General features: G+C 46.7%; 1 protein-coding gene across 5 annotated transcripts in view; it reads left to right on the forward strand.

The window, feature by feature from the left end:
- SBNO1 (strawberry notch homolog 1) overlaps nucleotides 1–22,497 on the forward strand; it is a 141,310-nt gene that overhangs the window by 105,510 nt on the left and 13,303 nt on the right. For 4 of the 5 annotated variants that reach the window (XM_085880216.1, XM_085880212.1, XM_085880211.1 and 1 more), the window contains 11 exons: nucleotides 1,477–1,601; nucleotides 1,769–1,900; nucleotides 3,656–3,791; nucleotides 3,887–3,999; nucleotides 12,428–12,499; nucleotides 17,835–17,934; nucleotides 18,302–18,376; nucleotides 20,346–20,492; nucleotides 20,618–20,703; nucleotides 20,786–20,878; nucleotides 21,227–21,364. In XM_085880216.1, the coding sequence (XP_085736342.1) occupies nucleotides 1,477–1,601; nucleotides 1,769–1,900; nucleotides 3,656–3,791; nucleotides 3,887–3,999; nucleotides 12,428–12,499; nucleotides 17,835–17,934; nucleotides 18,302–18,376; nucleotides 20,346–20,492; nucleotides 20,618–20,703; nucleotides 20,786–20,878; nucleotides 21,227–21,364 (1,217 nt within the window). The remainder of the gene's footprint in view (nucleotides 1–1,476; nucleotides 1,602–1,768; nucleotides 1,901–3,655; nucleotides 3,792–3,886; nucleotides 4,000–12,427; nucleotides 12,500–17,834; nucleotides 17,935–18,301; nucleotides 18,377–20,345; nucleotides 20,493–20,617; nucleotides 20,704–20,785; nucleotides 20,879–21,226; nucleotides 21,365–22,497) is intronic. The other variant, XM_085880214.1, reaches the window with a different exon arrangement.

The following is a 22,497-nucleotide window of genomic DNA, read 5'->3' on the forward strand; positions in this document are numbered from 1 at the left end:
CGTATCATATTGGCTTGGATGTCATTGAGTGCAGGGCTCGTTTCAACACGAGGTACACCCGCTCCCTCGGGCAGGGGTCAGTGAGGTGTGGTCACTGTGCCACGTGTCCATCGCAAAATTGTAAGTCTTCTCCGCATCCGACTTGTAACACCACCTCCCATCACGACCATCGCATGACGCTCGCTCTATATACGGTGCACATCGACTTGGAGAATCGGAACCCTCCTATGATCACCATTGTTTTTTGTTAAAAATAAAACAAAAACATTTTCAAACCTTCCTGGGCACACCCCAACAGTATAACCACCAAATATTGACTCATTCCATCCAGTGGTTGAGGAGTGCATACAAGTCAAACAGACAAACACACCCATTAACTGAATGATATATCATATGATTACACAAAACAAAAGTTTACAGTTGGAACCTTTCTGCGATACGTTGTTTTTAAAAACATTTTGGTTTTAATTCTGCATTGTACAACGCTATCAAGACGATCCTTCTGGAGTCTTTCACTGTCTTCTTTCAGCTCCAAATGTTTTATTGGCTGAGTCGACAACATCGGTTCTCTGTGCTTAGTAACTCCACCACAACACGAGGGTGTCGTGTTGTTGGCTTCTCGTGCCTTTTGTTTTACAATTGGGAAATCGACAAATGCTGTAGGTTTGTAATTTGGAAACCTGAGAAGGCTACTCCTGGACGCTTAATTTCCGAAGCACAACGGTTAGGGTGTGTTGAACAAACAGGAAGCACCCATCTGACAACTGGCTTCCCTCATGGGAAATGGTGTGCTGATGTGATGTCACGAGCAGATCTTAAATGGAGGTTGCTGAAGAGGAAGTCAATCATTCCAATCGATCTACAAGCCTCCTCAATTCATTTTATTCTATTTTATTTTATTTTTGAATCCATTGAAATTTAGTGCTTGATATCATCCCTTGAGGCATTATTCTTGATTTTTCTTTTTTCCTGTCAAATTTTAACTATCAGACAAAGCGTCCCTTGTATGCGCATTTATCTTTTGTTATCCCTGGCAACTGATGGTGTTTGTCCATGCTCTATCCTTTAAATGCTGAGTGTCAAGCAAGGAAGCAGCACGTACCATTTTGAACTCCGGTGTGCCTCGACCAGGGTCGGAATAAAAGTGCTGACTTCCCAGGCTCAGAGCGGACATGCTAACCTTGATGCCACCAAATGGTTAATCGGTTGTTTTCAGGGGTATGAAATCCTTTCATCCATATGATTATCTTCACTCAAACAATTGCCCAAGCTTCCTCTTGAATGGATCCCTTCCTATTTGATTGCATGAGGGTTCTGACAAGAGGAACTGATTTGTGAACGGCTGGGTGGAGTGTGGGCGGTGGATGGGGGGGGGCGGGGGATGAAGATGTTGCTCGAAGGGTGTGTTGCGCTTTTGATAGAATTGACAATTTGTTCATTAATTTGCCGTCCTCTTCTCTTTTTAAACTACCATAGTCGAACGAGCGCAAGCATTGAAAAAAGAGCTGCTGGTGGCGTTGGAGCGACTTGGACCGACGTTGCCACCCAACACCCTCGATGAGCTCATTGACAGTTTGGGAGGGGCTGAGAATGTTGCTGAGGCAAGTATTTGATGGAAGACAAAATGGAGAAGTTACGGTTCATTTTTCTGAAGCAGACAAAGGCGTACACAAACTGAGATGTGGATTAGACATTGTATGTAATCCTGATGTCATTGATGTCATTGCTTTGTTGGCCAGTTTTTCATTCCCTTGAATGCTTCCTTCAGATGACCGGGAGAAAGGGTCGCGTGGTCACGAATGATGACGGTAGTGTGAGTTACGAATCGCGTTCCGAGTTGGATGTTCCTGTGGAGATTCTGAACCTTACGGAAAAGAAGCGGTTTATGGACGGTGAGAAGGTCAGTTTCATTGTTGCACTCTAAACTTGCCCTTTCATCTTCAGCAATCTCTCACGTATTGTTGTGGGTTTCTGAGCGAGCGTGCCAGGGTGCATGAGGGGATTGCTCGGACCTGCCGTTCGACATCCGATCCTGAAACCGCAAGGCACGGATAACTCTGCGGCTTGACGGGTTTCCAAGCAACCGCAGACGCTGGTTGGGGCAACTAGGTCGAACAGGGTCCTCACACCCAGTGTCATGTTACCTGTTGGTGACCTCATGACTTCAATTGGGGAACCGTGCTCTCAACGCCCCCCTCCCCCCACCCTTATTTGCTTATTAAATACAGCTTGGCGAAACCGTGCGTGGGGTGTTGGCTATCTTGGAACTAATTACTGGGGTAAAATGTTCCGTCCATTCAGTACGTGAAGGAAAAGAGACAACCTGACCGGTTTGAAATGTTTACCAAATTCGGCCTGCAAGGTAATGATCACAAGGCATGCATTTTCAGCAATTGTACACAAAAGAAAAGTAATTAGCCCATAGCACATAAAAGCCCCTTCGACAATCTTGCTTATCAACAAAACACACAAGACAAGCACGCCACGATCATCTGGGAAAAGTGGAGAGGAAGAAGAAGATGGAGGCAGTGCGAACCATAGGTGTGGCCTCTTTCTTGCCCTGTGCAAACAAGCGGCTTGCACAGATCCTAAAATGAAGGAAGGAAGGTCGAAAGGTGGTGTGTGGGTGTTTCGAGTAGGGAGAGGTTCAGCAAATGCGGCGTAAACTTTGAGGAAATGGTGTAAGGTGCGAAACAGTACCTTGCCTATTTATGGACAGAGGCCAATCGTTGATAGCTCTTTCAGAGTTGTTGAAGCTCTTTGTGCCTATCAAGTCGATGAATTTGGGGTTCTTGGAGAAAGGAAGAAAAGATTGTGTAAGTCAGTATGGAGCTACTGTTGTGCACCTTGGAGCTTGTGGTGTTGTTTGTGCTCAGGCCTTGCCCCATGCTAGTCTCTCCCTCCTCCTCCCCTCCTCCTCCCCTCCTCCTCCCCTCCTCCTCCCCTCCTCCTCCCCCCCTCCTCCTCCATATGCAGCACAAGGCTGCGGATAGCATCATTGGCTGAGGGCATGGTTATGCTGCTGATGTAATGCCCTTATTACCAGGACACTGGTGCTCGTTTTGCTGACATCGGAAGGATGACAGACTGAGTAAGCCCCACCTGGTGTTAATTCAATGGCCGAAGGGGTTTGAACTCAGGACCCTTATATCCCAAGCCAGCCACCCTAACTGTGAAGCCAACACCAGGCTTTTCTTGTCTCGCCCGAGTGCAACCCATCCCATCTCAGGCCAGCACAGACCGTTGTTGCATTGTGTGTCTCAGTCATGCTGTGGGAAGGGTGCTTTGTGGAGGAAGGAAAGGGGGTGAATCAAATGGTTTGGAGGACGGAAGGGATGGTTATGGATTGAAATGAAAAAGGGTTCTTTAACCAGTAAGGGGCTTGAGCGGTGAAGGGTGACTTGATAGATGGAAATATGGAAAGCACACGGAGGGAAAAAGAGCCCACACAGCGCATCTTCCCTCTCCCTTGTTATGAAAGGATGGGACCTGACAAAGCACATACTAATGAAATATTTAGCTAAGTGTTTCTTGCTTGGTGGATCCTACTCCCCAGGGTTCTTCTTTTCCATAACCACAACAACATGATCTATGTCAGAGTGACCAAGCAGACAGGGTTTTAGCCAATGATTATTTCCTTTGCTGCCATTTCCAGAACATTGCCGTAATATCCGAGGCTGCCAGCTCAGGGATCTCTCTTCAGGCAGATCGTCGTGCAAAGAACCAACGCCGCCGGGTCCATATCACACTGGAACTACCTTGGAGTGCTGACCGTGCGGTTCAACAGTTTGGTAAAATGATCTTTATCATTTTCAAACCACCCCCTTCCTCAGAATTGCTTTCCCCGAGTCTGGCGAAGTCTTCATTTGCCTCCATCTTTCTCCAGGCCGAACTCATCGTTCAAATCAGGTGACTGCCCCAGAATACCTCTTCTTAATCTCTACCTTGGCTGGTGAGCGTCGATTTGCAAGTGTCGTAGCCAAGAGGCTTGAAAGCTTAGTAAGTTTTTACCAAATCACTTTGATAAACTATTCTTTTTTCTCTTTTTATTTATTATTTTTATGTAACTACAGATCTTTCAAACACTCGTGGGTTTTTCATTGTGCCATACGCTCCATGCCCATCCTCCACCAGTTTTATGAAGCTCACCATGTAATCTATATCTACTGGAGCACATGTATGCATGTATGTATGTCTGTCCTCTCTATACCCATTTGTTGGACAGCTGGCCTGACACCACCCACAGTTGGAAAATCGTACACCTGCCATGTTGGTGTTATGGTAGGCCAATACATCTTCGACAGTGTTGTAACAATTACCATGCCCTCCCTATAATTTTTCTGTTCAAAGTAATATAGCTTAAGTGACTGTTTAAAGGATCACAAAATATCAAAACATTGGAGCCGATAGGTGGCATGGGCCTTGCGGAGACAACAGCACGTATCGGCCTCAGGCTTCAGGCATCTGGTGTCAGATTATGGGCCAGTGCAATTGGAGTTATCTGAGCCATATAACCACGATATATTATATTTGCACATATTAAGCAGTACGCATGTTTTTGCTTCATGTTGGTAACCGGGGTTATTTTTATTTTTGGGAACGATCGAGAGAGCGGTCTGTTGCCTATACGCCGCCCAAATGAAGGGGTGTCAGCAGAACGTGTTGGAACAAGATAGCCCATCGGGCAGGTACCTTAAACACGAGGAAGTCAAACACCGGTGGAGGCCATTCATCCCATCATACCTGCGCCACATCAACACCACACTAATTTATCAGCACGAGATCAAACGAGAAGGGCATTTGGTAGAGCGCATACCTCCGCCTCATAATGCCCAATCCATGAGAACATATCTGGCTCAATACATTTTTGAAATATCATGCTATATGTAGTTTTTGAGCCATATCTCCCAATGGTGAAGAATCACTTTAAAAATTCAAGTCGTTGGATGCAGATTCGGATCTTCACCAAAATTGAATTGATTCATCGTGGTCACACACCCAACCTGTCCACAAAATTTCATCCGAATCCGTACACAACGTTTTGAGATATCCTGTACACAGACAAACAAACAAGAAGACATCGTGCACAGCGCGATACTTGCAAAATCCATGAAACAAATTTGATTGCACCTAAGTTGTTGACCTTGGGCCAAAGTTAACCTTTTGGTCCATGTTGACCTTTTGACCTTCCCGATGACAAACTCTACCATGTGGTAAAGTTTCGTGAAGATCGGTTTAAAATTGTGACCTGTAGGTGACAGACAGACAGGCAGAATAACAAAATCAACGAACCAATATACTTGAAAAATCTTCCATTTTGCAAGTAACAAACTGATAGGCAGAAAGGGGTGAAAACATAACCTCCTTCACCTTCGGTGGTGGAGGTAACAAAGAAAATGCAAAATGTTTTATTTATTTTTTTTCTTTTTTAAATGATTTATTTTAGTATGTTTTTGTATTTCTTTATTATTTTCATATATATATATATATATTTTTTTTTTTCCTCAGGGTAGGGGGCATGGGCTTGGTTAAAAAACACAACACCCCTTGATGAGACCCCCACAAACATCACTCCGCACACACGTACACAATCGCCCATCAGTACTCAAACTACCTAAAAGTCCCATCATCATCCACATACCCCTCTATCTCCATAACTTCCAGGTACCTATCGAATTCTAATTTAAGCTTATCTACTATTTCTGCTGCCACTACCTTTCTAGGGAGACCATTCCATGCATTAACTACTCTCTGAGTGAAAGTCCCCTGCCTCACTACCATCTTAACTCTCCTCTTCTTTACTCTCAGGCTATGGCCCCTGGTCCTATCACTGTCGACTCTGTTGAATAATTCATCCTCACTTATTTTATCTTTACCTTTCATTATCTTAAACATCTCCATCATATCTCCTCGTAACCGCCTCCTTTCTAGTGTATAAAAGCCCTGTGTCCTTTGTGCTGTATCACGTGATTTCATTTTCGTATATCATGACTCGCCCGCTAGGGGTGTCAGGAATGTACATCCGGACGCGCAATAAAGCGGAGTTGATGTTAACACTCTTGCTTCTCGTGTTCCACTGCACCTCGTACACCATAGTTGGCTGACGAGCATGGTTGAAAACGGACAGGTGCCCGTTTTCGTCAGAGACGACTTCGAATTGTTTTCGGAGCAATTGGGATGCTATTTCCACGCGAATGATGTGGTCAATGAGAGCAAACAGAAGTCGATCTTGCTCGCTTCGCTTTTGGCGGAGCATTATCGACTACTGAGTGATTTGGTGGCGCTGGACAAGCCCCGTGATGATGGGCTGTCGTTTTGGGACATTGTGGAGAAGATGAAAGCACACATGGCGCCGGAGAAGTCATTACAGCTCGCTCGATACTAGTTCGATTGCCTCTCGAAAGGTGCAGAGGAGCGCGTCGCTGATTTCGTGGCGCGGATTAAGCATTCTTCCGTGGCCTGCAAGTTCACGGCGGGGGAGCGTCCAGCTCGGCTCAAAGATCGATTTATTGCTGGTTTACAAGATGCGAAGATGGTTTCGGCGGTTCTACGGCTGAAGGGTGAAGCCATTACATTCGACTCTGCGGTCAGCACGGCGGCAGCGGTCGAGCAGACTCGCGAGGATGTTCGGGCCATCACCGGCCACGCGGGGTCGCGAGCACCCCGGGACGCGCGCACGACCTTCAGTGCGGGTCGGACGTCGCCGCACGTGCGGCGAGGTGACCCCGCGGATGTGTTTGGGATGCGGAGGTTGACACCTGCGCCGTGCGTGCCCGTATAAAGGCACCGTGTGTTTAAATTGTCACAAGGTGGGTCATCTGAATCATGTGTGCCGTGGGGCGCCGGCCACCGTTAAGGTCATGGACGGCGATGTGCGAGACGACCCGGGGCGGAACCGGCGGCCGTTGTTGAGCCTGTTTTCAATTGGCCCGACGGCGGCGCGCCCGATGACGGTGGAAATCGAAGTGAACAAAATGCCGATCACGTTTCAGGTCGATACGGGAGCGGCTGTGTCGATCATCGGCGAACAGACCGCGCGTAGACTCAATGGCCTGAAGCTTATCAGGTCAAACCTCACGCTGTTTACGTACACCTGCGAGAAGATAACGCCAGTCGGGATGGCAGACGTGTCTGTGCGGTACCAAGGCCAGGTCGCCACGCTTCCGTTGTACGTCGTGCGGGGGAGGGGACCGTCTCTCCTCGGCCGAGATTGGCTGTCCCGCATCAGGCTAGACTGGGCCGCAATTCACCTTGTGCAACCCGTGCCGAGCCGGTGGGAGGATCAGTTGGAGAATATTCTTCAAAGACATCAAGCTTTGTTTTGCGATGACCTTGGGAAACTCAAGGGCGTGGAGGCAAAGCTCTTCCTGAAGGAGGGGGTGGTTCCTCGTTTTTGTAAACCACGACCGGTGCCGTATGCCCTGCAGGACAAGGTCAAGGGTGAACTGGATAGGCTGGAGGCCTGTGGAGTGATCGAACGGGTGTCGTACTCAGATTGGACCACTCCGGTTGTCACGGTGCTGAAACGGAATGGAGACGTCCGATTGTGCGGGGACTTCAAATCCACGGTTAACCCGGGGCTCAGCATGGAGCAATATCCACTGCCGTCAATCGATGAAATATATGCGCGATTGGCGGGGAGTCAATACTTCACAAAGCTAGACCTGTGTGATGCATTTTCACCTGGCGATGGATCCCGGGAGTAGCGAGCTTTTGACAATCAACACGTGTCAAGGGCTCTATCGATATATCCGACTCTGTTTTGGGATTGTTTCGGCCCCAGCCTTGTGGCAGAAAGCCATGGATCAGGTTTGCATTGGCCTGCCCGCTCAGACCTACCTGGACGATGTGCTCATTGCGGGGAAAACGGCGGACGAGCACCTTGCGAACATTGCCCAAGTGCTGATAAAGCTAGAAGCGTGCGGCCTGCGCTTGAACAGGGACAAGTGCGCGTTCTTCAAGCAGCGCTTGGAATACCTCGGGCACATCATCACGCCGGAGGGACTGTTGAAAGGTCCTCGGAAGGTGGAGGCGATTCAACACATGCCACCGCCTCGCGACAAGATGCAGCTGCGCTCGTTCATTGGTATGGCCCAGTATTACCAAAGGTTCGTGCGTGGGCTCAGCTCACAACTTGCGCCGTTAACACGGTTGCTCAGGAAGGATGAGCCCTGGGCTTGGGGGCCTGCACACCAGGCGTCATTCGACCGCGTCAAGCGGCTGCTCACAGAGGATACGGTCCTCGTGCACTACGAGCCTGCGCGTCTGCTCTTATTGGCATGCGACAGCTCTGCATATGGCATCGGGGCAGTGCTCTCCCACAGGATGGACGATGGTTCCGTGCGACCTGTTTGTTTTGCATCCCGGACCCTGTCCGCAGCAGAGCGGGAATATGCCCAGATCGAGCGCGAGGCTCTCAGCCTCGTCTGGGGTGTGCGGAGGTTTCATCAATACCTGCTGGGGCGGCATTTCACTTTGCAGACGGATCACAAACCGCTTCAATTCATCCTGAGACCCGAACGCGTGGTACCGGTGGTAGCGGCCGCGCGAATACAGCGGTGGTGTCTGTTTCTTGCTGCTTACGATTATGATATTCAGTTCCGAAGCACCGAGAAGCATGCTAACTGCGACGGGCTCTCACGCTTGCCGTGTGCGGAGGGTCCAGCTGCGTCTGAGTCGGCCGACCGGGTCGATGTGTTCGCGCTGGGCCAGGTCCAAAGCGGGCCGATCACGGCCAGACAGGTCGCGGTGGAATCGGCTCGTGATCCGGTGATCGCCCGTGTCGTCCAGGCGATTTCTACGGGGAATTGGAGCGATCTACCTTCGACACCGGCATTTCAATCTTTCACGTCGCGCGCATCGGAGTTGTCGTTGGTCCAACGGTGCATTATGTGGGGAATGAGGACGGTGATTCCACCGAAGTTCAGGCAGCGGTGTTTTGAAGAACTGCATGTCAGTCACCTTGGCGTCGTGAAGACCAAGAGTCTTGCTCGTAGCCTATTGTGGTGGCCGGGGTTGGACAAAGACATTGAGCAGTTGGTTAAGCGTTGCGCCACGTGTCATACAGATGCTGATAACCCGCGTCGAGCCTCGGGGCTATGGCCGACCCCAGACAGAGCTTGGCAGAGGGTCCATGTAGATTTTGCGGGGCCGATTAATGGCAAAATGTTTTTGATTGTGATCGATGCATTCTCTAAATGGCCGGAGGTTGTAGTAATGCAGCATACATCAGTAAACATTACAGTCGAGAAACTGTGGACGATCTTTGCTAATAAAGGATTACCGGAGATCCTGGTCTCTGATAACGGTCCGCAGTTCATCGCGGGTGTATTTGATGAGTTTATGCGTCAAAATGGTATTCGACATCTAAGGTCCGCACTGTATCATCCTGAGACGAATGGGCAGGCTGAGTCGTTTAAGATGTTGAAACGGGCTTTGCGCAAGGGGGGGTGTTGCACCTGTGCAGACAGTGGTCGATGTCTTTTTGCTCCATTACAGGAACGCGATTCATCCTGTCACGGGTGATTCGCCTGCCATTCGTCTCTATGGACGGGCATTGCGGTCCAGACTGGATTTGTTGCGACCTGGAGGGTCGTGGAGTGGGACGGTGTCACGTCCGACGGTGCTGCGCGGTTTCGATGTGGGACAGCGGGTAATGGTGCGCGATTATTTCCACGGTTCCAAATGGGTGCCGGCTGTGGTCTCTGTGGTACTGGGGCCAGCGAATTGCATGGTGCGGACTGATGGTGGGGAGGTGTGGAAGCGGCACGTGGACCAAATGCATGATTGCTGTTCAGCGTCACCCCCCCCACACTCCCCCCCCGGGCCTAACTATGTGGGACCCCCACCTGTAATGTCGCCGTGGCCAGACGTTGTATCGCCAGGGCCGGATTTGCCGACGCCCAGGGGGTCTTCACCTGATTCAGTCCTACCTGGGGACATCGGGCAGGCTGGCTGGCCGGGGGTGGTTGTTGCGGATGGCACGAGTCCGGCGAGGGTGTCACCTCGACCGAGCCGGGAGGCGTCTGAGCCTGGGCTGTCTGGCGGCGCTGCCCGTCCGAGGCGGGTCAGGGTGCGGCCACAGTACTTGGAGGATTATGAGTGTTGATTGGTTTCGGTTGGTCATGTTATGATTGTCCTTTCATCATTTGACTTGTCATTTTACGAGGGGAGGAGTGTGCTGTATCACGTGATTGGGTTTTCATATATCATGACTCGCCCGCTAGGGGTGGCAGGAATGTACATCCGGACGTGCAATAAAGCGGAGTTGATGCTAACGCTCTTGCTTCTCGTGTTCCACTGCACCTCGTACACCATATCCTTAAGCCGCTCCACATTGCTGAGTCTATCTTGGCCTGGAATCAATCTCGTAACCCTACGCTGAACCCTCTCTATGGCATCTATGTCTCTCCTGAGTTGTGGTGACCAGAACTGTCGACAATATTCTCGATATGGCCCTCACTAAATTCCTGTAGAATGTTAACACCACCTCTTGATTTCTAATTGATCTCCTTCCGAATACAACCGAAAACCCTATTTGCTTTTCCTCTAGCTGCCTGGCACTGTGCTGCCTGCTTACGTCCAGTATCTATGACCACCCCCAGATCCTTTTCCTGTGTGACGCGCTCCAAAATTTCCCCTTGCATCCTGTAATCTCTATTTTCATTGTTCTTTCCCATCCCCAACACCTTACACTTGCTCAGGTTAAATTCCATCTGCCAATCTTTTACCCAATCTATACAAGTATCAATACTTTCCTGAATATGACCACCCCCTCTGCTATCCACCTCACCTCCAAGGTTTGTGTCATCTGCAAATTTGGAAAGCTTACTCTTTATCCCACTTTCCAAATCGTTGATGTAAATCATGAATAGTAATAGTCCGAGTACTGATTCCTTAGGAACCCCGCTACTTACATCCTCCCAGCAAGACATCCTCCCACTCACAGCCACTCTTTGCTTCCTCCCACAAAGCCAGTTTACAATCCATTTAGCTACCTGACCAGCTACTCCACAATCCCTCACTTTGGCTAACAACCTCCGATGTGGTACCTTATCAAATTCCTTCTTAAAGTCTTGATATACTATCTCCACTGCCTTTCCCTCATCCACCCAATCAGACACTACTTCATAGAACTCGCAAAGGATTTGTTAAACAGGAACTACCTTTGGAAAACCCATGCTTACTACCTTTAATTAGTTTGTATTTGTTTAAATGGTTCCTCATCCGGTCTTTAATTAATGTCTCCAACACCTTTCCCACAACTGAAGTCAAACTAACAGGTCTATAGTTTCCCAATTCTTCTCTGGATCCTTTCTTTAATAGTGATGTTACATTTGCTACTCTCCAATCCTCTGGTACCTGTCCTGACTTCAGTGAGCTATTGAAAATATCCATTTACATTTTGCTTACCTCCTCAGCCACCACTCTCAATACTCTTGGGTGCATATTATCTGGACCTGGAGCCTTATCTACTCTTAGATTACCGAGCTGTTCCTTTACTTCCTCCACTCCAACCTGGATCTTCTGTAAAAGCCTTTCCTCACCTTCTCGATAGATACTCTCAGCGATTGGCAATTCTCCTGACTGTTCTTGTGTAAAAGTTGAAGAAAAATGCCTGTTTAATAAGCCTGCCATCTCACTTTCATCACTAACCACTCTCCCGGGTGCTATTCCTCAGTGGGTCCACACTGGTCCTCACCTGTTCTTTTCCTCTGATATATTTAAAGAAAGCCTTGTTATTATGTTTAGTGTTCTTCGCCACGTCCTTCTCAGACTCTCTTTTGGCTTGCTGAGTTATTTTCTTCACTTGCCTCCGTTTACTCCAATAGTGATATAAATGTAACTCCAGTTCTGTTATTTTAAACCTAATAAATACCTTCTGCTTCTCCTGAATAGCGTTCCTTATCTCACTGCTCAACCACCCTGGTCTCTTTCTACTTCTAGTTTTACACCTCATTGGAATATACTTACTCTGCACTCTACACATTTGCTCCTTAAAGGTTTCCCATTTATCTGACGATTGTCCTGTTTTTAGAGTCTCCCAATCGACATCACCCAACTTCTTCCTACCATGACCTGATACAATATCGTTTACCCTTCCTTCAATGTCCCCAACTCCTGCTCCTTCAAAACTGCACAGAATTCTGTCTGCAATCCTTCCTCCAGAATGAAGAATCGACAGTACATATTTAATTGTCTCATCACTCACAAAAACTGTCTCCCATTCCTCATGTCTACCAATCACGATTGCTGCGCCTTCATCACTGCCTGTATCCACTCCACCTCGAGCACCACCTGAACCTTACCACCCAGTTAGTTCATCAGTAATAGTAATGCTTCTTCCCATGTTTGTGTAACTCCTTTTCAAAGTCAGTTTTGTTGATCTTGGTGTCTTTCTTTCCTCATTCCTCTTTTCCTCACACAGGGAGCTCTCACACATGGAGACAGACGAGCGACAGAGTCGAGAGATCTCAGCCGATTCAATTTTGACAACAAGGTTGCACAATTTATTTATTTATTTTTCATCCCCATTCTCTCGTATAAAGTAAAAACAGTTTGCAGGTTGTGTTGTTTTTCTGCAGTATCCCACATTAACATGACCTTTGACTTCTAAGTTTTGATTTGGTGACCCTCCAGAATGCTGGTACAGCATTTTCCTCGACAGGGCGGCCACAATGTCTTGTCACCTGTCGTAAAAATTGTGACATTGCCTTTTATCATCATAGTTGACAACACTGAAGGGTTCTACAAGTTATTCCACGTACACGTGCAGTGCTCATTCACTTGCACATCTTACGTCGTATCACGCGAGCCTCAAGTGTCCAGTAGATCAGTGTGTGCTCCATCATTGTCATGACAGAGACTCATTGCGTGCCATGTTCTGTGGGACATTTTCCGCAGCAATTGCGACATGATACGATTTACACGAAGTGTCACTGCTTGTTTCAGGTCATCAGTAGTTTTGTATCTCTGTTGTGCAACAATATCTTCTTATGAAGCCCCAAAGGGAATTATCACACGTCAACAGGTCATGACTTCGAGAGTGAGTCGAGTAGCAATCCAGACACTGACAACAATCCGTTGTCCGATCGTTGAATTGCTTGTATCACCACCCATGGTTATGTGCACTCGATCTGAAAAATAGGGAAAAAGGAAACGAATTAACACTGCAAACAAGAGCAATGTCACAATGTTTACATCGGGTGACAAGACATTGTGGCCACCTGTAGTTTACATTATACATTTTTTTTTGTTGTAAAAGATGACATGAACTGGGTTGTTCGTCAAAACTGTCTTCATGGTAACATTCACTCCAAAGTACTGAGCGCTGCATCGTTGGCCTTGTGAAGTTTGTGCCAGTCTGTCTGATTTGCAGAACCCATTCATCCGCTAGGCCCCGTCGGTGTCAATTTCCTCCATGATGAGAACGGTTATTTTACCTCCAACTTTTACTTGTATTAAATATTATTTTCTTTTGAAGCGAGATCAGTATTGGTTGTTGGCACAGTTCGGAATCCATCGTTATCGCCTTACCGGAATGACCATCGTGGAACGCTGCACCGGAACACCGTGGACATCTTAACACCAATACCGATAAGAAACTCTCTCGAGATGCAACACCAGTGACGTGGAGGTGAATTAATGGCAAGCTTCTCTCTTTCCATCGAGCAAGCGTTCTCTCCAAGTCATTATGTTTTAAACCTCGCATATCATCTTCAGTATGTCCAGTTTTATTTGGACAACCTTAGATTCACAAAGCAGATGTTCCACTTTGGCCCATCGTTTAAACATGGAGCTCACCAACTTATAATCGAGCAAAGCACGTAGCTGAGATCCTTCAACCACTTGTTGGAAAAATCCTGAACGTTTTATTCAACACATTCAGCAGTTTGATATTCTTCACTCTGCCATTCTCATTAGTTTTGATGTGGAATCCCTTTTTGCCAACATCCCTATTCCAGAGGCCTTCTCTATCATCAAACATAGTCGACAAGAAGACTCCACCCTCAGGGAACGTACCAATTTATCACCAGAACAAATTCACGAACAAACTTCTTGTGTTTCAATTCCATGTCTTTCAAATGGCGAGATTCATTCTATCAACAAAAGGAAGGTGCTACTCTGGGTTCTCCACTCTCACCCACAGTAACAAACCTCTTTATGGAAGTATTTAAATGCTCAGCCTTCCTCTCAGCACCATTTCAACCTAAGCTCTGGCTACGTTATGTCAATGACGTCTTTGTTGTATGGCAATTTGACAAAATAGATCTCAATATGTTTGTTCAGCACCTTAGCAATCAGCATTGCAACATCAAGTTCACCATGGAAGTTAGGACTTCACTGAACAGGTTAGGACATCCTTATTACCAAGTCTCCTAATGGCAAACTCTCTCAAAAAGTATACAGAAAACCAACTCATACAGATCGCTACCTCAACTACCTCTCTTTTTATCATCCCTCAACTCTCCAGTCTGTGAGCAGCAGTCTTGTTCATCGTGCCTACAACATCAGCGACAAGTATAACCTGCATCGCGAACTAAGTCACATCACGAATGTCCTTAAATTTAATGGTTATCCCGCTCACAAGATCATAACTAAATCACCAAGAACTCATGATCCAACACCGGAAGCTTGAGCACATGTTACTCTTCCCTTCATTGAACGCACATCACACCATACACAACGGATTCTCGAGACTGCTAATATATCAGTATGCCATCACTCGACGCATAAGCTTGAATCTGTTCTTCACACCCATAAGTATAGAAGGCTTGCTAACCTCCATCCAGGTGTTTACCGCATCCCGTGTGAATGCGGCAAACGTCACATTGGTGAAAATGGCAGGACGTTCACCATGGGATTAAAAGAACATTAGGCACATAATAGGAGAGGGGATGGGGAAAAATCAGCAATTGTCAATCATGCACAGACCAATAATCATCGCATATCATGGTCAGATAGCAAACCTCTCACATCCATCGGTCACTGGCACACAAGGAGAATCAGAGAAGCTATTGAGATATATTTACATTGCACAGTCCCTCAAGAAAACGGAATACCCATTAGCAATATCTGTCTCTCCCTTATCAACAAATCGACACCTATAACTACAGCTTGAAATACACTGAGGACATGGGACTATGATGAGCAAAATGTTCCAACCAATCGGTAACATGCATTGAACAGCCAATCAGCACCTCACTATAATTAGCCAATCAGCACCCCATGATAATCAGCCAATGGGGGAGTGAGGAGTTGTTATATAAGCTGTATTCATTCGTTTCAGTTACTTCCTCCTGTCTGGAAGCCCACTTTCAGACAAACCTCGCTGTTATCGAATAAAAAGAAGAAAGACTTTGTTCTTCACAATCGGCAACAGAGGAAAGCTTTCGACACAAAGTCTTTCATAAATATCATTGTAGATTACGAACAACACTGAATTTTGAGAAAAAGATAAGCTTTTCAAATGATTCCTTGAATTCCAAACAGAAGAATAAGAATGGTTGTCCAAATACAATTGAGTGTGGTGTGTATGAAATGGATGACATTTTACCTGGAGAGCAAGATAGAAATTTATCACCAATTTGGATTCAAAACAAGTCACTCCACCTTGGACGTGCTGCTTCGACTCACCCAACAATGGATGGAGGCCCTCAATATGAGACATGAGATCAGGGTCGTCTCTTTGGACATATCTCGTGTTTTTGATACAGTCGGGCATCCTGCCTTGCTCTCCAAACTCTCTGCCTATGTCATCCAAGGTCAACTCCACACATGGCTTCTCTTTTACATGGCTTCTCCTTGATTAACTGACTTCCTCTACTATCGTAGACAACGTGTGGCACTCAAGGAATCCTTTCATCTCCTCTTCCTGTCAAGGCTGGAGTTCCCCCAAGGCAGTGTTCTATTCCTGATCTTCATCAATGTTCTCTCTGATTGCAAAATCCTCTTTATCGATTCATTGATGACTCCCCCCTCTGCCATGACATCCCTCATTATACAGGCAGGCTTCAGCATCTCCCCTCTCTTCAGATCTTGAAGAAATAAATCACAATCTGGTCAAACACTTGAATATGTCTCTCATTCTTGACAAATCTCACACTCACTATCTCTCTAAAAGGACTGTTTGGCAACCCCCATCTACTTTCTTAATAATCCTCTTGAGAAGGTTCACTCATTCAAACTCCAGGGTCTCACCATCAGGCATGATCTTTATTGGGCAAACCACCATTCAAAGCTGGCCTCCAAAGCCAATCGACAAATGGGCATCCTCCATCGTCCAAAGTCCTTCCTTGGCACACCTGAACTCCGATCCACCTACAAGGCTTTCATCCACAGCTTTATGGAGTATTGCTCTCCCCTCTGGGCTGGCTCCCCTGCCCAACAACATCTTGCTCAGCTTGACGCCTTGGATATCATGGTCTTAAAGATGATTGGACTCTTCCGTGATGAAGCTGAGTATGTGGGCTTTTCACTTCGCAATCACCGACAGGTCGGTGGTGTCTCTGTCATCTGCCCCCTCCTTTCTGGTCTTGCACCCTCCACTCTTTCTATGCTTTACCATACCACCCCCCCCAGTTTCTGCAGGACACACGGTCCACCATCAACCCCCTTCTGGTGAAACTACCTTAATCACTGTTCACCTTCACTCATTTGTTTCTTTTTCTTCCCTCCCCCCCCCCCACCTGTGAAACCAACTTCCACATTCTCTTCCACCTCATTCCTCCCTTCAGGTCTTGAAGACAGATTTTCACCACCATCTCATATCATCCCCAATCCAAAACCATGATCTTTCCTCATTCGTTAACCCCCATCCCCTGCACCACCCAAATCCCTCCTCTTAGATTTCCAGTTTCTCTTCCTGAGAGTTTTCTTCTGTATCCATCTTGTCCACCCATGCATCCTCTCATGCCCCCTCCCCATTCCACCCCACACACATTGCTTGTCCAAGTCTCCCTCCCTCTATGTTGCCATTCAACTCTGCTGTTGGTGTTTTGCCCCTCTATCTACTCTTCATCTTGTCCTGTTTAATCCTGATCCGTTCAATGTATCGGTACTCGCTCATCCACGAGCCTCGTCTTTGTATACAAAGAGCAGACTATCTTTCGTACAGATATCATTGAGTGATTTTTTTAATAATTTGAGCAGGTGAGGGTTTTAATAAACTTTTTCTTAACATGATCAAAGACTGATAGTGGATCTGACACGCACGCACGCACGCACGCACGCACGCACGCACGCACGCACGCACGCACGCACGCACGCACGCACGCACGCACGCACGCACACACACACACACACACACACACACACACACACACACACACACACACACGAGTTAGATGACACGAACACGGCCACTGATCTTGGGGGGGGAGGTGCCGTCACTTCCCGGGGCACTCTGGGTACCAGCCAAGTCACAAGGACACTGCTTTCCCCTCTGCCCTCAGCAAACCATTTCCTCCTCCCCATGACTGAAACACATAACGTCTTATCTTGATAACACTCTTTCACCCGACTTTATGGTTTATGAGAGTGTAATAATTTTGACAAAGTGAAGATTTCATTCTGAGTACAATCTACTCTCACTGAAAGTATTCATCAGTTGTTCAGTCTTGACCGGTTCGTCAGGAATGTTGCTCGTTTTACCAAATTCATTCTGTGACTATTTACAGCCGACTTTAAACATCAATTGTCATTGTCACAGACACTTGCACAATCCAAGGCCGATTCCATGGCTGCGCGTTTCTTTGCTCTGTTACTGACCTATTTTGACCATTTCGCTAGTCGTCATTTTATATTCTGTCGTTCTTTTCCATTCTTTGTGACAGTTTGGGCGGCAAGCTCTGGAGGTTGTGATGCGCTCGATTGTTGGGCTGGAATCTCCTCTAGTTCTTCCTCCCAAGTGTTACAAAGGAGAATTTTTCAAGGGTAGGTCAAAGGTACTGACCAGAGATGGGAATTACTTTATTTATTTTTATTTTTTAAATATTACAAATGTCACAGCTCATTGAAGATTTAAATGACATAATGACTGGGGTAGCAAGGTGTGGAGTGATCCAACTTTGGGCTTGTAGTTGTGTGGTGTGTGGGGGGGGGGATGTGGGGGCAGGATTTGGTTGAGTCTGAAAGATTTATATTAAGCCCAGGAAGCAAACTTGTAGACTTTGTCAAGTGTTGTGATTATTTTATATTTATCATTGCCAGTTTAATGTGCCAGTTGTGAGGGTGTGATTTTTTTTGTATGTATATATATATATATATATATGTATATATATGTATATTTCTGTCTGTACAGACATCCTAAAGGGCCTTGTTGGGGTCGGGATTGTGAACATTGATGAAAAATCCGGTCTTCCATCTCTAGACAAAGGTATGGATTTATTAAGGTGGGTTTCTCCTCGATTAGTTAAAACTATAGTTCTGGACACACACACACACACACACACACACACACACACACACACACACACACACACACACACACACACACACACACACACACACACACACACACACGGGCGTTACAATCGTCTCGCAACTCCTACGGGGCAAGACTACTAACAAGAAGAATTACCTTGAACATTCATGCATGTACTAGCGAGGTGTGCTTACACTTTGTGTAAGCATTCGAACCGTGCTTCCCCATTGTCTCAGGTCGCTCATCTGCATTTGATTTTTCCTTTATTTATATTTTCATATACGGATGCTTTCTGATGGTTCTGTGACTTTTTGTTTTTGTTTTTCCTGGTGTATTGACTTCGATGTCCATTGGCACACAAAATGTGCATCACAGGTGTCTTTGTCAAATTCTAAATTCCTGCCTTGACTAACTGCTGGGAAGGCAATGGCAAACAACCCAGTCTCACCCTTTCCCAAGCAGCCGAGGACCTACCTTCAGGCAGAGCACACAATCAATCAATCAATCAATCAATCTTCTCAAGCTCTTTCTCTTTTTATTTTTATTCACAATTGTTCTCTTTTCTAATTCTCTACTCTCTTGATGGTGTGCACATGTGGTGTGGATGGTGTGCCCCTATTTCTTTTTCACTTTCCTCCTTCCACTTCTTTCAGATTTCTCCATTCTGTCACTACCTGTGTTTCTTCTACTCACTCGCTCTGTACACCTCTAATCAAGCCACTCATCAGTGTGAACGTTCACTCGCACATCACAACTCGTCTTACCGCTCGTTTCTGATGTATGTTTTAAAGTTAAATCAACCCTGTCTGATTGTATGCTTATTGTGGTGTGTTGGAAGAAGGAAAATATATAATTAACGAATATAGTCTTCCTTTTGGGTGCAGAGGAAGAGAGTTTAATTAGAAAACGGACATGTTACACTTCACACACAATGGGTGCGAGGTTGGTGCGCTGCACTCAATGGAAACAAAATGGCTTGTAATTGCAAGTTCTTCGCTGCTCCTAGTATATCCTATAGGGACTCCAGTGAGTGGGGGTGGGGGGGGGTAGCTGTGTAGGTGGGATAGGTAGAGGAGTTTGGGGGTGAAGGGGAAGATTCAATGGGGTGGGAGGGATGGTTCAAGGGGGACCTGTTTGAGAGGGTTGTGTGTGGGGGGGAAGCAGAAAGAGGGGGATATGAAGTTGGAGGGATGCTGAAGAGGTGGACACACAGAAAGAGTGGGGTTTGAAGGATGTGGGCTTGTTGAAGATGTGGAGGATGCTACTGACATGGAGGGTTTGACACTAAAATAATGTGACTGGGATTTGATTGACTTGAGTAGATGATGACTGCAAACTGAAATTCTCAAGATTTCCAATCTGGCCACATGGAGACCTCAATTCATAAAGATTATGGGATGGGTGGCAGGAATGTTTGTTGAAGGCACGGAGAAAGGTTGTACTGTAGGTAGGGGAGGAAGGTTGGTGGACTCAGTATTTTGGTGAGACAGATTTGTAAATTATGCCTTAAAAGAAGATTTGATCATAATGAAGAAGAAGAAGAAGAAGTGGGGTACTGATGGAGACAGAGGGAAAGTGAAGCATTTTTAAAGGTTTTCAAGTAAGAAGCGTTTCCTTCAATGTTCTCGCTCTTCCACAAGTCTTGACCCTTCCAAACAAAGAAGATTCAGTTTTAAGATATTGAGACAGAGTGGCTAAATGGACAGAGGGTGGCTTTCATTCTGGGGGCCATGAGATTGGCCTTGACTGAATGTTTTAATGTTTATCAATACCTAAGAGTTCATACCATCCATGTTCTCTCCATGTCATCGAAAGTTTATCAGGACATGAGCTCATAAAATCTTCCTCCTCTTCTTTTTTCTTGTTCTTGAATTTCTTAATTACTCTCATCTCGCAATGTTCTTCCCTCTTCCTCCCCAAGATTACAACAGCATGGGAAAGTTTTTGAACCGGATTCTGGGAATGGAAGTTTCCCAGCAAAATTCTCTTTTCCAATATTTTTCCGATACACTCGCAGCGGTGATCCGTCAAGCCAAGCGCACAGGCCGATACGACATGGGAATTCTTGGTGTGTTTTTCTTTCATCATGCATGGAATCCCCTTTGTTAAATGGCCATTCAATTACACATGTTGCCTTTTCATTTCTCTCCTATATTTTTTGCTGAGAAACCCCACGGTGACCGTGTCCCTCAGATCTGGGTTCTGGTACCGAAAGGGTTCGGAGAATCAACTATCAAAAGTTTGAGTCCAGCTCAACAGGACTCATTGAACTGCACACTGTGAGTGTCCCTCTTTTGTTCAGCTTCCATTTCCTCCCTGTTTTCCCTGTTTGAGTCCATTAACGTTTTCCTTTGCACGTAGGTGTTGGTTGAAAGGGGAGTTTCATGGGATGAGGCAATGGATCGATGGGCCGAGCTTTGTGGAACGGAGGAGAGCTTTTATATATCCCAACAGGTCTGTGGACGTTCATGTTAATCACGTATTTTTTTTTGCATCCTTCTGTACCTACATGCCTGGTGTTGGCTTAATGATTAGGGTGGTGAGCCTGGGATCCCAGGATCCCGAGTTCAAATCCCACTCGGCTGTTGAATTAATACCAGGTGGGGTTGACTCTGCCTGCCATTCTTCCGAGGTCGGAAAAATGAGTGCCAGCTTGCTGGTATCCTGAGTCGGAGTGGTGACCCGTCCAGGATTGTGAACAATAGCGAAGGAAACTGCTAAGGCAGCACCAATACTCTGCACAGTACCCGTGCACCGTTGTCTCTGTGCTTATCATCGATGTACTGTGCCATATCCTCTTAGGCACGAAATGGGAAGCGAACGGCGATTCTGGTGCAGGAGACGTCCGCTCGTCGGCGATTATTTTCCATCCATCGTCCAAACACGGGAATCCAACCTCGGCCAGAGAATATACAAGACATCTGTGCTAAGTACCGCAAGGTGAGAGCATTAAATTCAGGCGAGCATTTCTTACAGCAATAAAGGCCAGTGTACAGTAATGGAGAATGGACTTGACTCACAACTTGAGCTACTGCTTTGATAAAGTGTACTGTGATAAACATTAATAGTGAAGTCGATCACAATTTGGTAACACGCAGTGGGCAGGTGAGTTTAATGAGTCATCTTTAAGTTGAATATGTACCCACTCTCTTCACCTTGAACCCATTATGGAATAATGTTATAATTACACCTCTTTCTCACATATCTAAGGACAAGTTTGACTTGCATTCCTGAGAAACCTCGTGGGGGTGGGGGGGGGGTGCATTTAAGGTCGAGAATCTGCTCTGAATTATGAAAGTCTGTGGTTCGATACCGTCATACCAGAGTTTTAGAAAATGTTATGTGCTATTTCCTCACTTGATGGTCAGCATTTAGAAGACAGCATGAATGAACCCCATGGGTTGGCACCCCTTGTGGGCTGGAGGTGGATGAGCGCGCCCCGCCTGATCGCTGAGCAGAAACGAGCACCCGTCCCCCTTCCCTGTTGTTTTGCATTCAGTCAACTGCCACTGGGCCACGGCGAGTCCACCCTGGTGCATACATGGCTCCATTGGTTCGCCAATAAGCGATGAAACCGGTCCGGCAGCCGATGGTGTGTGTAACATTGGGATCCTCGTGTGTGTACTTTGTGTGAACGTCTTTATTGCTGTGGAGTAACTCCAGGAAGGGTTCGAAACAGCAAAGCACTTACCTTGCGTAGGCCTTCTTTGGTTGCTTTATGCAGCTTCTTCGGTTCGAGGAGTGTTGGAGGTGTCAATTGTTTATACAATCCCAGTCACCTGGGTTTAGTTGATTAGGTGAGAGCTGATTGGCTCTTCCCTCCATTCACAAGTGAGAGATGTGGGTGGCTCTTTATTACATATTGTTGCGAATTCGCGCCCGCCGGCGTGCGGACGTCCACGTAACTCGGATCGCGGCACGTCGCCCACCGGACGGACAATTCAGTCGTGACCCTCCGGGAACTATCGCCTGGAGCCAGTCATGAGTGGGCCTTTCGACCTCACCACAATCGTGCCAATCGGCCACCTGCGTAGGATAGGGTCGTTCGCCAAACTCGACCTACCTAAGTACCC

The sequence above is a fragment of the Eptatretus burgeri genome, chromosome 4 (assembly GCF_056783735.1).
Source record: "Eptatretus burgeri isolate ZD-2024b chromosome 4, Ebu_testis_v1, whole genome shotgun sequence".
Classification (NCBI taxonomy): Eukaryota; Metazoa; Chordata; class Myxini; order Myxiniformes; family Myxinidae; genus Eptatretus; species Eptatretus burgeri.